We start from the raw sequence: 18,581 nt of genomic DNA on the forward strand, positions 1-18,581 counted from the left end.
GGATTAACATATAGCTGTGCTCTCTATTCAGAAATCCAGTTTTCTGTGAATTTTGGAGTGATACTGTATTGTTAACTGGACTAAAGCATGGCAAAGTACCAATTTTTTATCTTAGATAACCAACCCCCAGTCTCTAAAAATATCAATACTCCAAAACAAGTTCAAAGGTATCCAGTCAGTTCTGACTTGCATAAAACAGAAGAGGAACAGCGTTACTGAGAGTAGACATAAACATGGTTTCCTGTTTCTTTTTTTTCTTATCAATCGTACATTCTTACATACATATACCACTACCCCCGCCCTCCTTTTTTTTCCCCATAGGGGATTTTTTTGGTTATAAGTCGGTAAAGCTCCTAAATGTTACGAAGTCAAAAGATCTTTTTATGTACTTGCAGAATGAGAAGAATATTTGTTGTTAGCCCTGCACCTGTTCATTGAAACACCTCGTGCTAGTAGGCATTAAGCAAAAATAACAGTACTCTGTTCAAGAGTTTGAATTCATGCAGGAAAGTACCTGGAAAACTCAGAGAATCAAATCCTCTTCCTTCAGATAGGCAAACTGGGGCTGTTTAATTTTAAAGACGAAATGTGCTTGCTTAGCATTAGAGACTTCTGAAGACAGTCTGTTTTGTAGAATCATAATTTGAACTGAAATGAAAAGTAGATTAATTTCAGGCATGTGTAAGGTAAGGCTGAAAAAAGAGTGTTTGTTACAGTGCTCTGTATGGTTCTTTTAAATGTATATATGTTTATGCAAAATTAGAGAAAACTGGAAATATTAGTCTAAGTCACATGTTCGTTGGTATCAGCTTCAAGTTGTAGAGCTATAGAGCTTGCCACAGTAGAAAGTGGGTATTGGGTTATTATTGGATTAGTGTAATAAATATTCTGACATTGTTAAGTTGCATTTTTTTTGTTGTTTCATAGTATATCACAGTGAATACATTTTTTTCTTCCAATGCTCATTTTTTTACTTGCTGAATGGGTGCAGAAGATTATAAAAATGCATTGTATCTATTTCTATTGTTCTACAAAATTAGTAAGGGAAAGATTTAGGAAAGAAAATTTTAATGGCTTATACTATATTGACATCAAAATCAATCAGCTTCTTGAAATTTGCCTCAAAACAGAATGTATTAGTCAAAATTTCCTCTAGTGCACTCCAATGAAATCCAAGTGAATGAATTAAATCCTACAGGAGCTGGGTGACGAACAAATATATGATTTTTAGGCAAGAGATAACTTTGCATTTTTAGGAAAAATAGATAATAAACACCCTGCATTCTTTTACTATTTTCATCAGCATTGTAAACATGCCCCCATAAATATAATTGCATTGTAATAATGAGGTAGCTGCTGCATATGAAATAATGTTTCTTTTGTACTTATGTATATTGTTAATTAAGAGCATTTGACTTTAATGCTTGTAACACAACAGAAGGAGTATTGATTATCATGTTTTATAAAGGTAGAATGTATGAATCCTTATAATTCTTTTTTCCTTAGGTCAACATGCTATTTAGATTGATCTCTTTTTATTAAAAAGCCTTAGGATTAGCAGAAGGTTTTCTTATAATTCTTTAAGATCTCATGCATTTCAAATTGAAGGAAGACTTTTTATTTAAAACTGTTTTCTTTATATGACTTATATGACTTTATATGACTTCTATTTAAACAAACTAAACTTCCCATTTAGAAAACGCAGTATTCTCTTACCAGTTTCATTTTTTTCCCCACCTTCCTTGTTGTACCTCTTGTCTTCCACATACCTGTCTTCTGAATATACTTCCCATGAGCCCATGAACACTGTTATCTAATGTGCCTGATAAATCTTTAGATCATTAGCATTTGAATGACGGGGCTAGGACATCAAGTCCTGCAACAAAATTTGTGATGCTATTGGCTGGATGTACTGATGAAACTCTTTGCATGATACATCCTATGTCATTCAACATCATTATGTATTTGGGAATGAAAGCAAGCCATATTCCTTGAGTTCCTTCTCTCAAGGGGAGAAAAGAGTATGGTGAGAGAGGGGGGAATTGTGTCCAACATTATTTCTTTTTTCCTCTGATTCTACCAGATTCAAATTCAAATCTTATGTTGGAAACATGAAAGACTGTGTAATCCTCCAGTAATTTTATACCAAGCCTTTTAAAGTTGAATAAGGAGAAGTGATTAATATTTAGCGAGCCATTTTTTACTATTTTAGTTGTGTTTTCTGTTTAGCAAGTGATATTCAATTCTTTGGAAACCAGCTTCTTCCCACTGGAAGTGCATGCTGTGTGTGTGTGTATGGGGAAGAGTTGATCAGTAATGGGAGTGCACATTCGTCCTGTAAATTTGACCCCTGTTTAATAATCTAAAAGTACAAGAGGACAGAGTCTACATTACTAGTAATGGGGAGCTACAACAAGATTATGTTCATCTGCTTCCACATTACATAGTTAGTTTGTATGCTAATATATTTGTTAAGTGTATTAATGTAGAACAACTTATACTGAATGGAATGGGAACAGCAGATTCTGTGATTGGATTCTATCACTTTTTTTTTTTTTCCTTCATACATACTGGGGGAAATTAAAACACTTCACTTCCTGAAGTTTAAAATCAGCTTCACTTTGAGTCCTCTAGGCTGGCAAGTGAGGCTCATGAAAAGCATTTCTGTTTGTCTAGGGAGACTCTTACCATGAGCAATCACATTACATGCGATTTGTAAATACATTGGGTTGCTGAAGTGCTCTTTTGAAAATCTTTTCATGAGGAAAACGTCATAAGAAATACATAAGTCCCTGAGCTCCCTTACTGGGAAAAACGTGACCACCCGAAGGTAGTAGCTTCCAATGGCCCAGGCATCAGAGGTGTAACTCAGGGTATTGATAAATACTCTGTACCCACATCATCTCGTTTTTTTTCAATACCCCTATCAGCTTTGCTTTCAGTGGGACAATTAAAAGCCTTGATTCTTTAAAAAGACAATGTGTGGAGGCATGCTCTCTCTGCTCATTATTACTGACTTCTGTTCAGTCTGTAAAGGCAGCTTGCGAAGCTTCCTGCCCATTGTGCTCTAAAGCCAACTAGGTGGATTTTGGTTTCTTTTTGCTAGCCTTTTTGTACTGGTCTGGCACACATGATAGTAATTGCAACTCACTTTTTGGATCAGTGTTCTCATTGGATCTCAGGCAGTTACTCAAGAGTAATAAAAAATAAATCAAATTGGTAATGTAAGCTTCGATGTTAAACATTTTAATGTTAATCACCTATGATGATGACACTGGAATTATTTAATGAAAATTTTGCTCTGGGTTTCTATGTTGGTATCCATATTCATTTAGCAAGAAGGAAATTCTGCTACTGCAAAGAGGTCCCAATCCTCATTTTTCCCCTCATGTTTTTAATATTGATTTCTGGGAGAGAAACAAAGACCCATATTCTCTATAAATGGTATGCTGTATATTTACACTGAACTGAATCATCCATGCCTGTGTTTAGAGCAGGCAGTAACTGCAAGCCAAAATAAAACCTTTTTCTGAAGACCATTTTTTTAGCTCACCATTTTGGGGTCGCATCACTGGAATGACTTACAGAAAGTGTCAATGTACATGTTTCAGGTTTGGCTAACCATTGTTCCCTGCCTGAACAGACATGTTATTGATATAGCAGTATAGATTACTTCGGATGTGCCAGATTCTTTTTTCCCTATGGTGCATTGACTGCTTCTGTTTATGCCATAGTTTTTTTTATATTATTTTGCTCGGACAATGTACTGTGTCTGGCTGCGATGGAGGTAATTTTCTTCACAGACACCTATGTGGTGCTGTGTTTTGGATTTGTGCCTAAAATGGTGTCAATAACTCCCCAGTGTTTTGGCTGACTCTGTGTGAGTACTGCTCAGGAGCAGGGCTTTCTCTTTATCCCACTTCCCAGCAAGTAGGCTGGTACGCAGGAAGATCGGATTGAACATAGCCAGAACAGCTGACCCAGACTGGCCAAAGGGGATATACTGTATAATGTCATACTCATCAATAAAAACTGAGGTGAGGTGGGATGGGAAGTTGGTCTTGAAGATAGCTGTTGTTGCAAGACTGGCTGGGAGTTAGACTGCTTTTGGGAAGTGGTGTGTGATTGCCTTTGCATCACTGATTTTTTTCTTCTTTTTCCCCCTGTCTTTCCTTTACTTATTGAATTGCCTATCTTTACCCATGAGTTTTCTCACTTCAACTCTTCTGTTTTTCTCTCCAGCCCACTGGAGAGTGAGCAAGAACTGTGTCGGTGCTCAGTTGCTGGTGAGGTTCAACCCACCACAGACAGTACAACTACCGTATCCTACTTTATTCAACAGTATATCTTACATGTTTTGCTGCCAAGGGAGTACTCACAGATATCCCCGAAGTGAGAACAGAGTATCAGATTGGGATTGGAAAGAACGTGTTAGGAAAGTAAGGACGAATAGTCTACAGGGTGTAGTGAGAGCTGGAGAAAACCAGAATTGGGTTTATCCATAATAAAATACTGTGTGAGAAAAATATCACTTGAAGTTGGGAAAAAATAGATAACTGAGAAAATGGGAGTACAAAGAATATATATACATATATTTTTTTAAAAGGAAACTCGCAGGAGAAAAGTGAGAAGAATAAGATATCTTCATAATGTATGCTTTTTAGTAAATCAGAAATTTATGTGTGGTTTTATTATTTTGTTACCTTTAGGTGAAAAAATAGGCAACTTAAAAATTGTTTTTTTTTTTTATTTTTTTATTTTTATTTCTTTTTTTAGCAGCTAGATTTCTATTTCCCATGAAGGACTGACTGTTCTGCCATAATTCTAGAAATCGTTATGATTCCATCTACCAAAACCAAGGGGATAGCCAGTTTACATAGTTACACAAGTACCAGTTAGCATGCTTTCTTTCAGACTAGAAATTGCTACTCTGAAGTAGCAGTTGTGATTGTAAGTTGAAGGGGAAGAATTCAGGGAGCACCCTCCAAGAAAGACAGCAATGACATGGGACAGGAAATGCAGAATTCAGAAACCAAATTATTTATCATTGCCATATTTTCACAACTATGATACATATTTTGCCTTTTTCTGAATTTCTTTAAAAATCACTGTTCTATAAAAGACTGCCCTCAGACGAGGTTTTGTTTTATCTGTACTGCGTTTTCTTCCTGGGAGTATGGTATATCTTACTAATCATTTTCACATAATTATACAATCATTTGGGATTGGAAGGGACATTGGAGATTGTCTAGTCCAACTGCTCTGCTCAAAGTATGTTCAACTAGAGACATTGCTCAGGGCTGTGAACAGGCTGGTGTACAGTATCTTCAAAGCTGGAAATTCTGCAGCATCTCTAGGTAGCCTATTACACTGTTTCACCACCATCACAGTATGTTAAAATGGAATTTCCTGTATTTTGCTTCATGCCCATGGCCTCTCTCCCTTTCAGTGGGTACCACTGAGAAGGGTCTGGCTTCATCTTCTTCGTACTCTCTAATCAGCTTTTTATGTACATTGATAAGAACCCTGCAAAGCCTTCTCTTTTCCAGACTGAACAATCACAGCTTTCTCAGCCACTCTCTGTTAGATGGCCTAAACCTCTAAAACCTCCTTTGAATGCTCAAGCAGAGGCTGTTCATGTTAGTCTCCTATATTTTGTCATTTATCCTATCACTATCCCTTCTGTTTGGCTATGGTTTGTTTTATTTTTCTGCTCTGCCTTGTGTACCAAAGATATTCTAAGCATTCTTAGCCATCAGTATTCTCCTGGCTGTTTGTGACTGCTGGAAACCTCAAACAGGTTATTTACCATTTAAAGTCATCATACTTAATGGGAGAAATGGTCCGTCTTCATAATGGTTCCAATGCTCTTTTTGTGGATTTTTCTCCTATATAGCAATAAAAAAAATATAGTTGAACTATCATTTCTTCTTTTGTGATTTCGAGAAGTACTGAGAATGAATCAATGGCAGGAAGTAGTTAATGTAAAATAAGTAGAACATGAAGAAATTGGAAATTGAACAGTTTAAAGTAATGCTAAAAAAGCAGCAACAACAAAAATGACATACTGTCATCATGTCTATTTACTCCTTGGTCACAATTGTTTGAATTTGCAGGTGTTAAATTATTTATGGATGGCCCGAGAATTTTTGCTATTGTCAGTAGAAGCATATTGGGAACTACATGGAAGAAATGAGCATTGACTAACAGATGAAAAATTTCAAACAATATGTATTCTCTAGTTCATACCAAGTCTTAATGTGAATGCAAAATATAATGCTGATCAGACTTAATTTATGATGAGTTTTATGATTGTGATAAAACAATATAAGAGTAACAACAAGAATAACATAGTTGTATCATTTTCCATGAACAGGAAGCCTTCAATGCAATTACTTTGTTTCTGTGTTATAGTGAATAGATTAGTTAAAAATAAATAAAAAAAAATTGGAATTGACCTGGCTCAGAAATATATGAAATACGTTGGATTAGTTTCACTGTGAATTTACTTTGAAGTTACAAAACAAAATTGTATGTAATGTGCTGTCATGCTATTGTGATTATTGACTTAATTTACCATTTTTTTTGCTTTTCTGAAACAAAAAAGTAGATTTGTTGGTTCTGTTGCATGTTAAATCTTTTATTGCTTTTGAGCTATGTTAAATTTGATAGTACAGAAGTGTTTAAGAACCTATTTTCTAAAGGAAAGATGTATTTTTATCTCGTCTCTCCCTGACACCTGCACTGCCCATGGTAACCCAATTTTGAGTTACCTTACCTATTATATAATTTCTTCACATGTCCTATGGAATGTCTTATTACGTCTGTGTCACTTCTGTGTTCTGTGACAGAAATTCAAAACCAGACTGAGGTGACCAGTGATTACTTTCTATGGTTGTTCAGTGCACATGCAAAATCTATTGAGAACCCGTTCCCTGTTTGTTCAAGGCTGTGACACTTGAGTGGCTAAAGAGGATACAGAACCATTCCTGACCCAGTTCTGTCTGGGTATTTTTCAGATACTCAAAGTCCTCTCCCCCACCTCCCTCACCCCATTTTGAGATCTCATAAACATGTTCACCTTTGTCTTATCCTGCATTACTGGAATTCTGACTGATGCGCTATCACTTCGATGTGTCCTGCAGGTTGTTAAATGTGCTTTGCTGTGAGCTTAATACCCTTTTGTTCTTGGAGACTCGCTATAAAGTGTCACAAGTTTTACTAACTGCTCAGGAAGAAAACGTCACAGAAACTTCAGAAGGACCAGGGTAAGAACTGACCGATGTAAATGTTATTTTAATTGTCAGACTTTTCTCCTAAGTATATATGAATACCTTAGTGACTTTAAACATACAGATGCTCTCACTGTAGTTGCCATCTAATGTATAAAAGTTTACTTACATGCATGTTTATCGTCAGTCTTGAATTATCAGAAGATATTTTGTTCTTTTTCCTACTTCCAACTCAAATGTGTAAAAGTGAAAGGCATGTATTTTCCTCTTTTTAATTTGCATTAATCTTAAGTTATTTATTTTTTGATTTTTAAAAAGGGAGTGCAAAATTTATGGGTGTAATTATGCCTTTTAAAATTACTTGATATATAAAATTACTTGATATGTAGTTATGCCTTTTAAAATTACTTGATATACATACTTTTATGTATATAATATAAAGTAAATAAAGTAAATATAAAGGCATATTAAAGGCATCATCAGTACTTTGATTTTTTTTTTTTATTTGTACCTTAGTCAGTTCTCCAACTTCTGTGAGATTCTATTGCTGACTTTTAAGTAAAATTGCACAATTTATCTTTTAAAAAGTGAAAGTGTATTTTGGGGACTGAAGTGGATGGTCATTTAGTCCCAAACACTTTGTCCTTTCTCTCAGCATGTTTAATGTTAAGAACTTAACTCTTTCTGTTTGCTGTATGGGACCAGTACAGAGCTTGAATCAAACAGTGTGGGCTAAATCTCAGCAGATAAACGTTATTGTTATATACTATTTGAACAGGAGACCTATTGTTTCCTTAAACAATAGATACTGTATTCTAAGAAACTTGGTGTATAAAAATTGATTTTAGTCCTTTAAAAAAAAATTTGTACCCTGAGCTACACATTGATTTAAGACGGCAAGTTAGGTGTGCATACGTTCTGAATAACTGCTTATTTGGGAAAGCAGAAATTGCTGATAGGCCAAAAAAGGAACAGATTTTGATGCTGTCAACTGTTTCTGCCCTAGTTACTGAGCATGTGGGCATAACAAAGCTTGAAGTTTTAGAATCATAGAATATCACAAGTTAAAAGGGACCAACGAGGATCATTGAGTCCAACTCCTGGGTCCCCAAAGGACCACCCAAAAAATCAGACCGTGCGTTTGAGAGCATTGTACATTGTACAAATGCTTCTTGAACTCCGCCAGGCTTGGTGCCCATGACCACTTCCCTGGAGAGCTTGTTCCAGTACCCAACCATCCTCTCGGTGAAGAAACTTTTCCTGATATACAGCCTGAACTGCCCCTGTCCCAGCTCCATGCCGTCCCCTCGGGTCCTGTCGCTGTCCCCAGAGAGCAGAGCTCAGCGCCTGCCCCTCCGCTCCCCTCGTGAGGGAGCTGCAGGCCGCCATGAGGCCTCCCCTCAGCCTGCTCTGCTCTGGGCTGAACAAACCAAGGGGCCTCAGCTGCTCCTCACATGTCTTGCCCTCCAGACCCTGTACCATCTTCATAGCCCTCCTTTGGACAGCAGACCCTTCATCATCTTCGGAACCCTCCTTTCTACTCTTTTGTTTCCCCTAATTGCTTAGATGTTTCCAGTCAGTATTAGGTAGAGGAGTACAAAATTAGAGTAATACTTGCAGACCTCTCAAAACACTTCATGTTTCTGTTTATTTCTTTATGCCTATTTATTGCCCAAGTCATGTTTTAACTCTGCGCTGAGCATCTCTGAAATTATTCTTGTTCATCACAGTTTTCTCAATTAAACAGTCATTGGTAAATCAAAGTGGTAGTGATTTTTTAAATTTTTTTTGTGTGTTGTTTTGTTTTCCAGAGATATTATAATTGATGGCCTATCAGTTGAGAGAAACCATGTCCTTGTTAGGGTATATCTTATTGGAGGACCACAGGAAAGGATTTTGCCTCAGAGAGTACTAGATAAGGTTAGAATTTAAAGTTTATTAATTTGTTTCTTTAACTCTTACCCTCATTAACTGAAAATTTTGTTGATAATTTAGCACATGGAAAATTATTTAACATTATAAAATAGCAGTTCACCATTAGCTTTATAAAGGGCTGACACTGACACTGAAAAAAATACGTTGTTTTTACTGTATGCACTGTTGGCATGTGCCTAGGACACTCCACAATCAGATGAAGTTTTTGTATTGATGCATTTTAATAATACTTTTCTCACCATAAAAATGAATGCAATTTGTCTATTTTTTTACTTTTGTATTTCTGTTTTTTTCTTTATTACCTTTCCATTTGTTATATCATGTTTTTTCCATGCTTGGGTTTTCATTTGTGGTACTTAATACCTGGAGCTTTCATTAATGTTCTAACAATATAGTGTTTGTTAAACAGTTCCTTTAAATGGTCTACTTCTTATAAAGTAACTCTTATAAAGATGAAACACAAATTACTGTCAGCACAGGAAAGACAGCTAGATCAATGCATAAAATTGGAAGTACAAGGTTCTTTTGTTTGTTTTTTTGAAAACTTCAATTTCCCTTTTGGTTGAAAAAAGAATTGTAACATCAAAACTGTCAGTGGTACATACTGGAACAAGTTTTGGCTTAAAGGCTTTGTGGATATTGTGTCCTTTAACTTTTATTTTAGTTATGAAGTATATCATCTTGAATTGTATATCAAGCCTATTTTCTTATATAAGCAATAGTTCTGGGAACTTGATCTAATTTAATTTCTTTTTGGTCCTGTTTCTAGGGCAGTGATCCATATCCTTGGCCAATGTTTTCATCGTTCCCTTTGCCAAAGTGCTATCTTGCAGAAATTCCTAGGAAAGCTGAATTCAGACAAGGTATGTACAAAGGATTCAAATAGTGTAGATGGCGAACAAACATCTCTGTCATTTTATTTTTTAATTTTTTTCCTTAGATTATGATCTCATAAATACCTAAGGATTTTTCATTGTTGGCTGCATTTGTTGCTAAGTAAGTTGGTTTTGTTTTCCTTGTCTGGCTTTGTGCAACTGTCAATCTGCAAAGCTCTGTTTGCTAATCTAATTCCTATGCAAACTTAAAGATTAACCTTTTGGCTTGTCTCAGGTGGGTGAGTCATGAGATATATTTATATCATCTCTCCAGTAACTGAAGCAAGACATTATGGTTAAGCTACATATTTTTTGTACACTATTTTCTTGATTCAGATCCCCATGTTTACAAAACTTGTTGGTGTGTGAAATAGACAGCGTTTAGGATAGTTGGTTTCCACATTGAACATCAATTTGGAATGTGGGTAGACTAAAGAATCGTTTGAAGAACTATCTAGGCAAAGCAGTTAAATTCATACAGAGAAAACATTTTAAGATTTTAATTTTCATAGACAGTGCAAAAGAACCTGGTGAATGAGTTGTAATAAGTAAATCATCCTTTGTATTTGTTCATCTTCACTATATCCTTGAGATGTTCTTATTAAACTTACTTGTGAATTTCTTCAGCCAATGTAGATTTTCAAAAGTGATAGAAGTTCTACATCAAATGAAGTTTAGAAACTATTCTGTTTATAAATATCTAGAAAAAAAAAGCAGTTGAAAAAATTTGTAAAGAATAGATTACTCTGATTCCCTTCTCTGATAAGAGCAAAGGCAGTGTAGTTATAAAAGAAGGGAATTTTCTTTACTTTAGTAATACTGTTCAGGTTTCCCATGGTAATTTTCATAAGCCACTAAATTTTTAGATCAAATCAGTGTAAAGTGGGTGCCCAGTTCTTTTAAAAATGTCTTCAGGAAGGCAGGTGGTCTTACTCTTCGATATTTGCTATCTCTCAGAATTTCTCTCTTCTCTTGTTCAGAGCAATTCTGTTGCTTGTCATTAACAAGTGGCCTAATGGAGTGGGGTTGGTGTTTGTCGCTTTGGGGGATGACAACCAGTTAGGAAGGCTTGGTTGGAACTTTTTGACTAACAGTAAATTTACTAGAATTAAGTTTCAAAGATATGCAAGTATGTTAGATAGAGGTATGGAAATATATTTTATTTCAAATGGCATTTTTATATTATAAAATACTATATACTATATACTATATGAAATATATAGTATATATATTTATATATATATAGTATATATAAAATACTATATACTGTATACTCAGAAATGAACAGTGCATTTGGTTTCATAGTCAAACAAAACATTTCATGCTTTTTATTTGGGAAAAAAAGACACTGCTGAAAGTGTTCTGTTTCAAATCTAATTTTTTAAAATGAATTATTCTTCATCAAACTGTGAATCTCTGATTTGCTGCGCTGAAGCTTTCAGGATGTGTAAGTTCTTGTGAAAGAAAGCGTGAGAATGAATAGATCAAATACGAAAAGAATTATATTCATAAATTACGGATTCCTGTAATTGGAAAAAAGAATTCAAGAGCAAGATTAGAAGATGGGGTATATCTGGACTCAGTTTTTCAACACTATAATATGACAGTGATATGAGGATAGGAAAAAGTTATGATTAATATCTATGAGTAATATTTGTACAGGACAGAAGATAATTGTTTGACAGTTGAAGCTGGTGAGTCCTTAGGTGGAGTGCCTCTAGCATGGGTACGGCAGTCTAAGGAAAACAGGTATATTAGAGGGATTCTAGAGCACAGCTACAAATCATGCCTTTGAGATGTTATGTATGAATATAGACTGAAATCACAGAATCACATAATATCTTGAGCTGGAAAGAACCACAAGTATCCACAAGTATCCAAGAGGAGTATTCAGCTCCTCTCTCCACACAGGACTACCTAAAAGTTAAACCATTGTCAAACACTCCTTGAACTACAGTAGGCTCAGTGCCATGATCACTGCACTGGGGATCCTGTTGCAGTGCCTGACCACACTCTCAATGAAGAACCTTTTCCTAACATCCACGATGAACCTCCTTTTACACAGCCTCATGCTGTTCCCTTAGGGCCTAATAATAAGGAATAATTGCAACTGCCTGATGCTGAAAAGGCAAAGGCAAGTCTCTCAGTATATAAAAAGCAATTTTAAAGAGGACAGTTAGATTTTCCATGTCCCTGTGCAGAAAAAGTAGTTGGCTTATTTGGCAATGAAGATTTGTTACAAATTAACTTAAAACAATTTAGTAGGATACATCTGGAAGTCATGAAATCATTATTGGAGGTTTTAAGAGCAACCTCTTTGGAGTTGTGTTTGTTCAGCATTCATGTTGTATAGTTGTTACACAGCTTGCTAGGAAGTTTTAAGACATTTTTTTAGACATTTCTTTTTCAGTGCAAGTAGCTGGACAGGGCTCACACAGACTTCATCTGTATGGCAAGAGTTCTGCAGCCATTTAAAAAATTGTACATTGTATGAGTGGGGATGTGTAAATGCTTGTTACATCTATCACTAAAGAGCGAAGGCTAGTGCAGTTCTTCTGTGATTCCCTGAAGTTGTTGGTGTTCAGATTTCATGCTGTGATGTTACGTTATGTAACTTGTATGGTATCATTTCTGTCCTCTTCTTGGGGTGCTTATATTACATGAATAATTAAAACTACTGGATTCTTAGCACTGTTAAAGAATGTACAATTTCTTTGGCTGAAGTGGAAAAGGTTATAAGTGTAGGTTTTATTCTGACTATCCTGACCTCTTTTTAACCTCCCCTCTTCTTACCCAGGTGACATGGACACCTGAAGAGAAGTTTACCTTTCTTTTTTCCTTTCAAAATTGGTTCTTGTCTTATAATTGTGGTGTCAGCTGTAAAAAACAAAAAACAAACAAACAAACAAACAAAAAAACAGAAAAAAATGAGTTGAATAATTTTTTTTCTACATCCATAGAACGGATATTGAAGATAGCTGTGAAGAGTTTAAAAACAAACAAACAAAAAACAGGTTACAAACTCAGATACAATATTGCTGTCTCTGGACATGTTTTTCTTCTAACTCTTCCTTCAGATACTGTTAAAGGAAAGGTACAATAACAGAACCTTTATTGGAGAGCCTAGGTGTCTCTCTCTGCAGATGGAAGTTGCCTTTTTGAGTGCAAGCTGAAATTAGAGTGAATATTTCAGAACTAGTATGGCTGTTGCTTTCTGTAAAGATTATGTACTACTGAAGTCAGGGAACCGTAGAGCTTCATTTTCACAGTCCCAGACCTGAAGTAGCTTATGAAAGTAGCAAATGTAATGGAAGTCATAGATAAAAATTGAAGTAGAATATTGATGGGTGGTCATTGAAAAGAACGTACGCTGTGTTTATGATGAAGAAAATCCAAGAAATAGTTTTTTCTTCCATCTCTAAATTCTTTTGAAGTATACGTGCAGCAGTGGTACCTTTCTGGTTGTACATTTTGGGTGTGGGGAGGTGAGGACTGGCACCTGGATATTTTGCCTCACTGGATCAAAAATGAAGCTATCATAATTTATGCTGGTAAAATTACATTCCTCCATTTCATGATGATTATTTTCAATGACTCAACATTTGGGGTGTTTGTGAAAGGTGTGGACTGTGTGTGTTTGAGGAAAATCTGTAGTGCTTCATTCTGTACAAATATCTGCCCTGGTTTAGCAGGTGTTACTTAGGCACTTGCTTGAATGATGTACGTAGCTGTAGGAAAGGATATATGGAAAAATCAACTTGATGAGTTGCGTTTTAATGTGCATTAATTGTTTCAGCCAGTATTTAAAGTTGCAGAACTGTTGGATAGCAGTGTATTAATGGCTCACTTCTGTCAAATACAATTCATAATGAAGCTTCAAATTATTTATACAGATCGTTATTTAAGTGTGGAAATTAATTATGCCATTTCCACCTGTTTACACTGAAGCAAGGTGTCCTGTTGCTTTTCTTCTGTCATAATTGTTCAGTTACAATTTCAGTAATGTAATTCAGTAAAAGAATTTTCAAGAGCTTTTCAGAGTGATATAATTCTTTGTTATTCAGGTTACAACTATTAAAAATAATGTTGTTTTTTTCTTTTTACTTGTAATATTAACTACACTGTGGGTTTTTAAAAGTTAAACTTTTAAAATGATATTCCACTGTAATATTCATTCTTCTATTAGCACAGATCTGTTGTCCTTTTCTTCTCCTAGCTCTGCAGTTGTGACAGTTGGTGATGAGTGTGACTGAAGAATTGTGTCCATAATTTTCCTGCAATTACAGTCACTGCGTAGAATTTTCTATGTACATACGCACTCCATCATACATTTTGTCTCTTCGTGACTGTTAGAATTCAGAATCGCTACCAAAAATCTTCTGTAATCATGTTCTTAAAGCCTTTTAATGTTTTATCTTATCCATTGTTCTGCCTTTACCTTATACTCTAATGTGAATGGAAATGTGCTGCCATGTTTCTGTCTTTAATCGGATTTGTTTTCAGCCTTTTTTTTTTTTTTAAATATATATATATATATCTTCTTCAACCTAGTGCAGTCCCTCTACCCCTTGCACCCCCAACTCCTGGTCCTCTGTCAGAGAACCAGCTGTGATAGCTTTCCTGTTACTTTCGTCACCTGCACTTCTGCACTTTGTGACTTGTCCTCCATTTTATTTTTGGCACGGTCTTCATGTATGAGCTGCTTTTTTCCAGTTGAAGGAATTCTACTCCATTAATGAAAGGTGAAAGAGTAAGCATACAGGCAAATCTGAAATGAACACAGACTTTCCTAAAATAAGGAATTCCTAATAACTCGTGCAAGGATTTGTTTTCATGTAATAGTGCAATATGATATGGTCAGGTTATTCATTGTCTCTTACTTCAGATTTTGAATAAGATACACACGGCTTTACAGATCTGAATTTCTTAGTAACAGAAAACCACTTTTGTTGTGAACATAATCAAATGAGAATGGGCATGTGGCATTTCTGATGTTTTGTAAAACATTTATGAATTTTCCTCTGCCTTGCCTGCTTTAGACACAAGAATAATTTAAAGAATTATAAAGCCCATGTTTCAGGGAATTAAATCAGTTTAAACTTGCAGGAAGTTATGGTGTGGTGGTTCAAATCTCACACATGCAGCTGTAGATTTGTTGTAGTTAAAACCCAGCAGGCAGCTAAGCACCACACAGCTGTTCACTCACTGCTGCCACCAGTGGGATGGGGCAGAGAATCGGAAAAAAAGGTAAGTCTCGTGGGTTCAGGTAAAGACAGTTTAATAGGTCTCCTAGAGACAGAATGACAGAAAAGGAAGGAAAAATATTAGTAATGGTAAAAAAAATAATACAAAGCAAGTGATGCACAATGCAATTGCTCACCACCCACTGACTGATATCCAGCCGGTCCCCAAGCAGCAGCTGCCTGCCCTGGCCAACCCCTCCAATTTTATTGTTCAGCACAGCACCACACAGTGTGGGACATCCCTTTGGGCAGCCTGGGCCAGCTGTCCTGGCCGTGTCCCCTCCCAGCTCCTGGGGCACCCCCAGCCTCCTCGCTGGCCGGGCAGCACCAGGAGCAGGAAAGGCCTTGGCTCTGTGCGAGCACTGCTTTGCAGCAACTGAAACATCCCTCTGGTATCAGCATTGTTCTCATCCTAAATCCAAAGCACTGCACCATACGAGCTCCTAGGAAGGACATTAACTATCCCAGCCAAAACCTCATGAACGTGTGGTTATTCTTTTAATAAGGCTACATAAAACAACCAGTGCTAGCACAAAGGTAGGGAAGGGGTGGGAAAACAACCACATACAAGGAAAAAGGCAGGACTGCAGCATATGAATTAAATTGAGATAAGCTTCGCTTCTACCACCCTGTTAAGGTATGATTTCTTGTTATTGTTGGGCCTATTTAATAGGTCACTATAATTGGGAAAGGAAGGACTCACTTATTTCCTTCCTCACCTTTTCTTTCCTTTTTCTTGTTTATTTTCTTCCTCTGCCTCCCTTACTTCCTGTCTTTCCCATCTTTTAGCAGTTCTGGAATTTCTTACAGAATAAACCTATTCATGTCATTTATCTAGGATAACTAGTGAACCCGTTTAGTAACATACCAGAAGAGAAGTAAAAGAAGATCAGGACTTGGCATCAGTATGTTTTAGAACGCTTCTAGCAATAATGTGGAACTGCACCCTTAGTAACGTGCAGTAGGCATTGCTGAGGACTGTGGTGATTGGACTTCCAGCTACTCACTGCTGGGCAAGTTACAGTTACTACTAACTCATGAAATTTGGTTGGCGTTTATTTGGTATAATAAGTTTGTTGGAAGAAATTTTCATTCAAAAATAAAATCAAGATGCTCTTTGACACATTTTTTTGTACTATAATGACCTGTTGGAGGAGGTGATAGTCCATGTTAATGACAAATTTAGGAGAAGCAAATGCTTTAGCTGGAAGAAAATACAGTGCTGAGAGTTGCCACAATGTAATACCCGTTACAATCTATAATGGGTATATTAAATACATGGTTATGTTAGTATCCTGGTTGAATGGATCTTAAGCTAGTTTCTCTGTCAGAAATGAAAAATAAGTGTTGACTTGGCAGGGGTGAGTGGGTATTGAATACTTTACTGAGAGTATTTATTCTTGAATTTTATTACTTCTGCAGACCTTTAGTAGATACATACATACATATCTATGTTTCTTATATTTGGTACATATTTGAAGTTGCATAAGTTCCTTTTTGTTTTGTTTTTAATTAGTAAGTATTACCTTCCCAGAGAAACCTTAAGGCAAATACAGTGGTCCATGGTCTCTAGCAAAGTTTCAGAAAAGACTGTAGTACAGTAATTTTTATTTCCTTATTCTGTTGTTGGAGCATAAATTGGCATTGCAAAAGAGCAATTTAAAGAGCATTTAAACAATATAGTTTTAGACACATTGATGCTGCTAGCTATTAGCTTGAGTGCTTTTCAGCAATCACAAAATAAAGATTTAATTTTGTATAACTTGCAGGAGAGGAAGAATATGATAGAGACTAACTGCAAAGAAAAATAGGGGTCAAATCAAGAAGCCAGGAGGAAGCAGCAAAGATGGATGGGCCCTGGTCTTGAAATACTACTTTATTGAAATTATTGGGGGATTTTTTTTAGTAGTTTTATTTCCTTCAGTGGAATCAGAATTTCACCCTGGTCTCTGTTTAGTGAGTTGACTGCTTAAATCTCAGCTTGTATTTTCTGATCCTCAGCTGCCAAACTGAATTACTACAGTCCTTTAGGAAGTGAAAAACTGTTTAACTTGTAGAGGTGTGTTGCTTTGCAGTTCTGTGATTTTCTTCAACCTTCACCTGTTACAGAAATGGCAGAGGAGGAGAGAAAAAGAACTAAGAATCCTATTGATAATACTCTAAGAGTAAATCCTTCTTTGCATTAAATTTTTATACTCACATAAGCTGTTCTAAGCATCAGTGCCATGTTATTTGGAAAGATACTAACTGAGGATTTAGTTATTTGAGGATAACAAAAGAATTTCATGTTAATTAGTTTGGAAGAATTATTAATGATAATTAAGTTACTGTAATCAGCTTTTAAAAAAATACTATGTATTGTTTTAATAAATTCCAGTGACAGGGTGACAATTTGCTGATTATACATCATTAAGGTCTTTAAATCAGCTTAAAATAAATTGTATGCAATATAGTAATTCTGTTGAAAATCCTTTAATCAGCTTAAAAGAATAAGATCATTTGAAAAATGTATTTTGATTGTAGAAACAATTCAGTTGTAGTGGAAAACTGAATACCGAAACACTATGAAAGTGTGAAATCATAGAATCATAGAATCACTAAGGTTGATATAAGACCTCCAAGATCATCTGGTCCAACCGTACCCCCCCCACCAATGTCACCCACTAAACCACATCCGTAAGCACCACGTCCAACCTTTCCTTAATCACCCCCAGGGATAGTGACTCCATCACCTCCATGGGCAGCCCGTTCCAATGCCCAGTCACTCTTGTTACTCTTTGAAAGTAACAGCAAGATTTGTAAATAGCCATAGACTGGCTCAAGTGCTTTTTCAGTCTTTAATCAGAACTCACCTTTCATGACAGAATTCATTTCTGTAGTGGTTTTTTTTTTTGTGTGTGTGTGTGTGTGTGTTTTGTTTTGTTTTACCCCAAACATAAAAACAGAGCAAAGGAAAGTTTGAAACATATGAAGAAACTTCATCATCATAGTGGATGCTTAGTGGTAGTGCAGGCTATGATCTTTCATAACAATAGGAACTGCATGATCCTATCATGCAAAGGGAACAGCAAAGGGATTGTGCACGGTTGGAGTGAATTCATGTGCATTTACCTTGCTGCAGGATACCAACATTTTTCTTCCCTCTAGTTGACCGCAAAATATTTCATAGCACTCTCAAGTGCTCTGGGAACCAAGTAGCTTGAGGAGAGATGGTCTTACTGATTGGTTCCATTTTGTAGGGCCAGTATTTTATGCTAGAAAACTGGGTTTGATCAGTCTTATCTTACATATAATTA

At 36.0% G+C, this 18,581-nt stretch overlaps 1 protein-coding gene across 14 annotated transcripts in view; it reads left to right on the forward strand.

The window, feature by feature from the left end:
- TBC1D32 (TBC1 domain family member 32) overlaps window positions 1–18,581 on the forward strand; it is an 89,533-nt gene that overhangs the window by 38,436 nt on the left and 32,516 nt on the right. For all 14 annotated transcript variants that reach the window (XR_010830397.1, XR_007163865.2, XM_048065529.2 and 11 more), the window contains 3 exons: window positions 7,146–7,268; window positions 9,044–9,152; window positions 9,937–10,030. Coding sequence is in view for 12 of the 14 variants with exons in the window: in XM_048065529.2 (XP_047921486.2) it covers window positions 7,146–7,268; window positions 9,044–9,152; window positions 9,937–10,030 (326 nt within the window). In the remaining 2 variants the exon portion in view is untranslated. The remainder of the gene's footprint in view (window positions 1–7,145; window positions 7,269–9,043; window positions 9,153–9,936; window positions 10,031–18,581) is intronic.

This window comes from Anser cygnoides, chromosome 3 (genome assembly GCF_040182565.1).
Source record: "Anser cygnoides isolate HZ-2024a breed goose chromosome 3, Taihu_goose_T2T_genome, whole genome shotgun sequence".
NCBI lineage: Eukaryota > Metazoa > Chordata > Aves > Anseriformes > Anatidae > Anser > Anser cygnoides.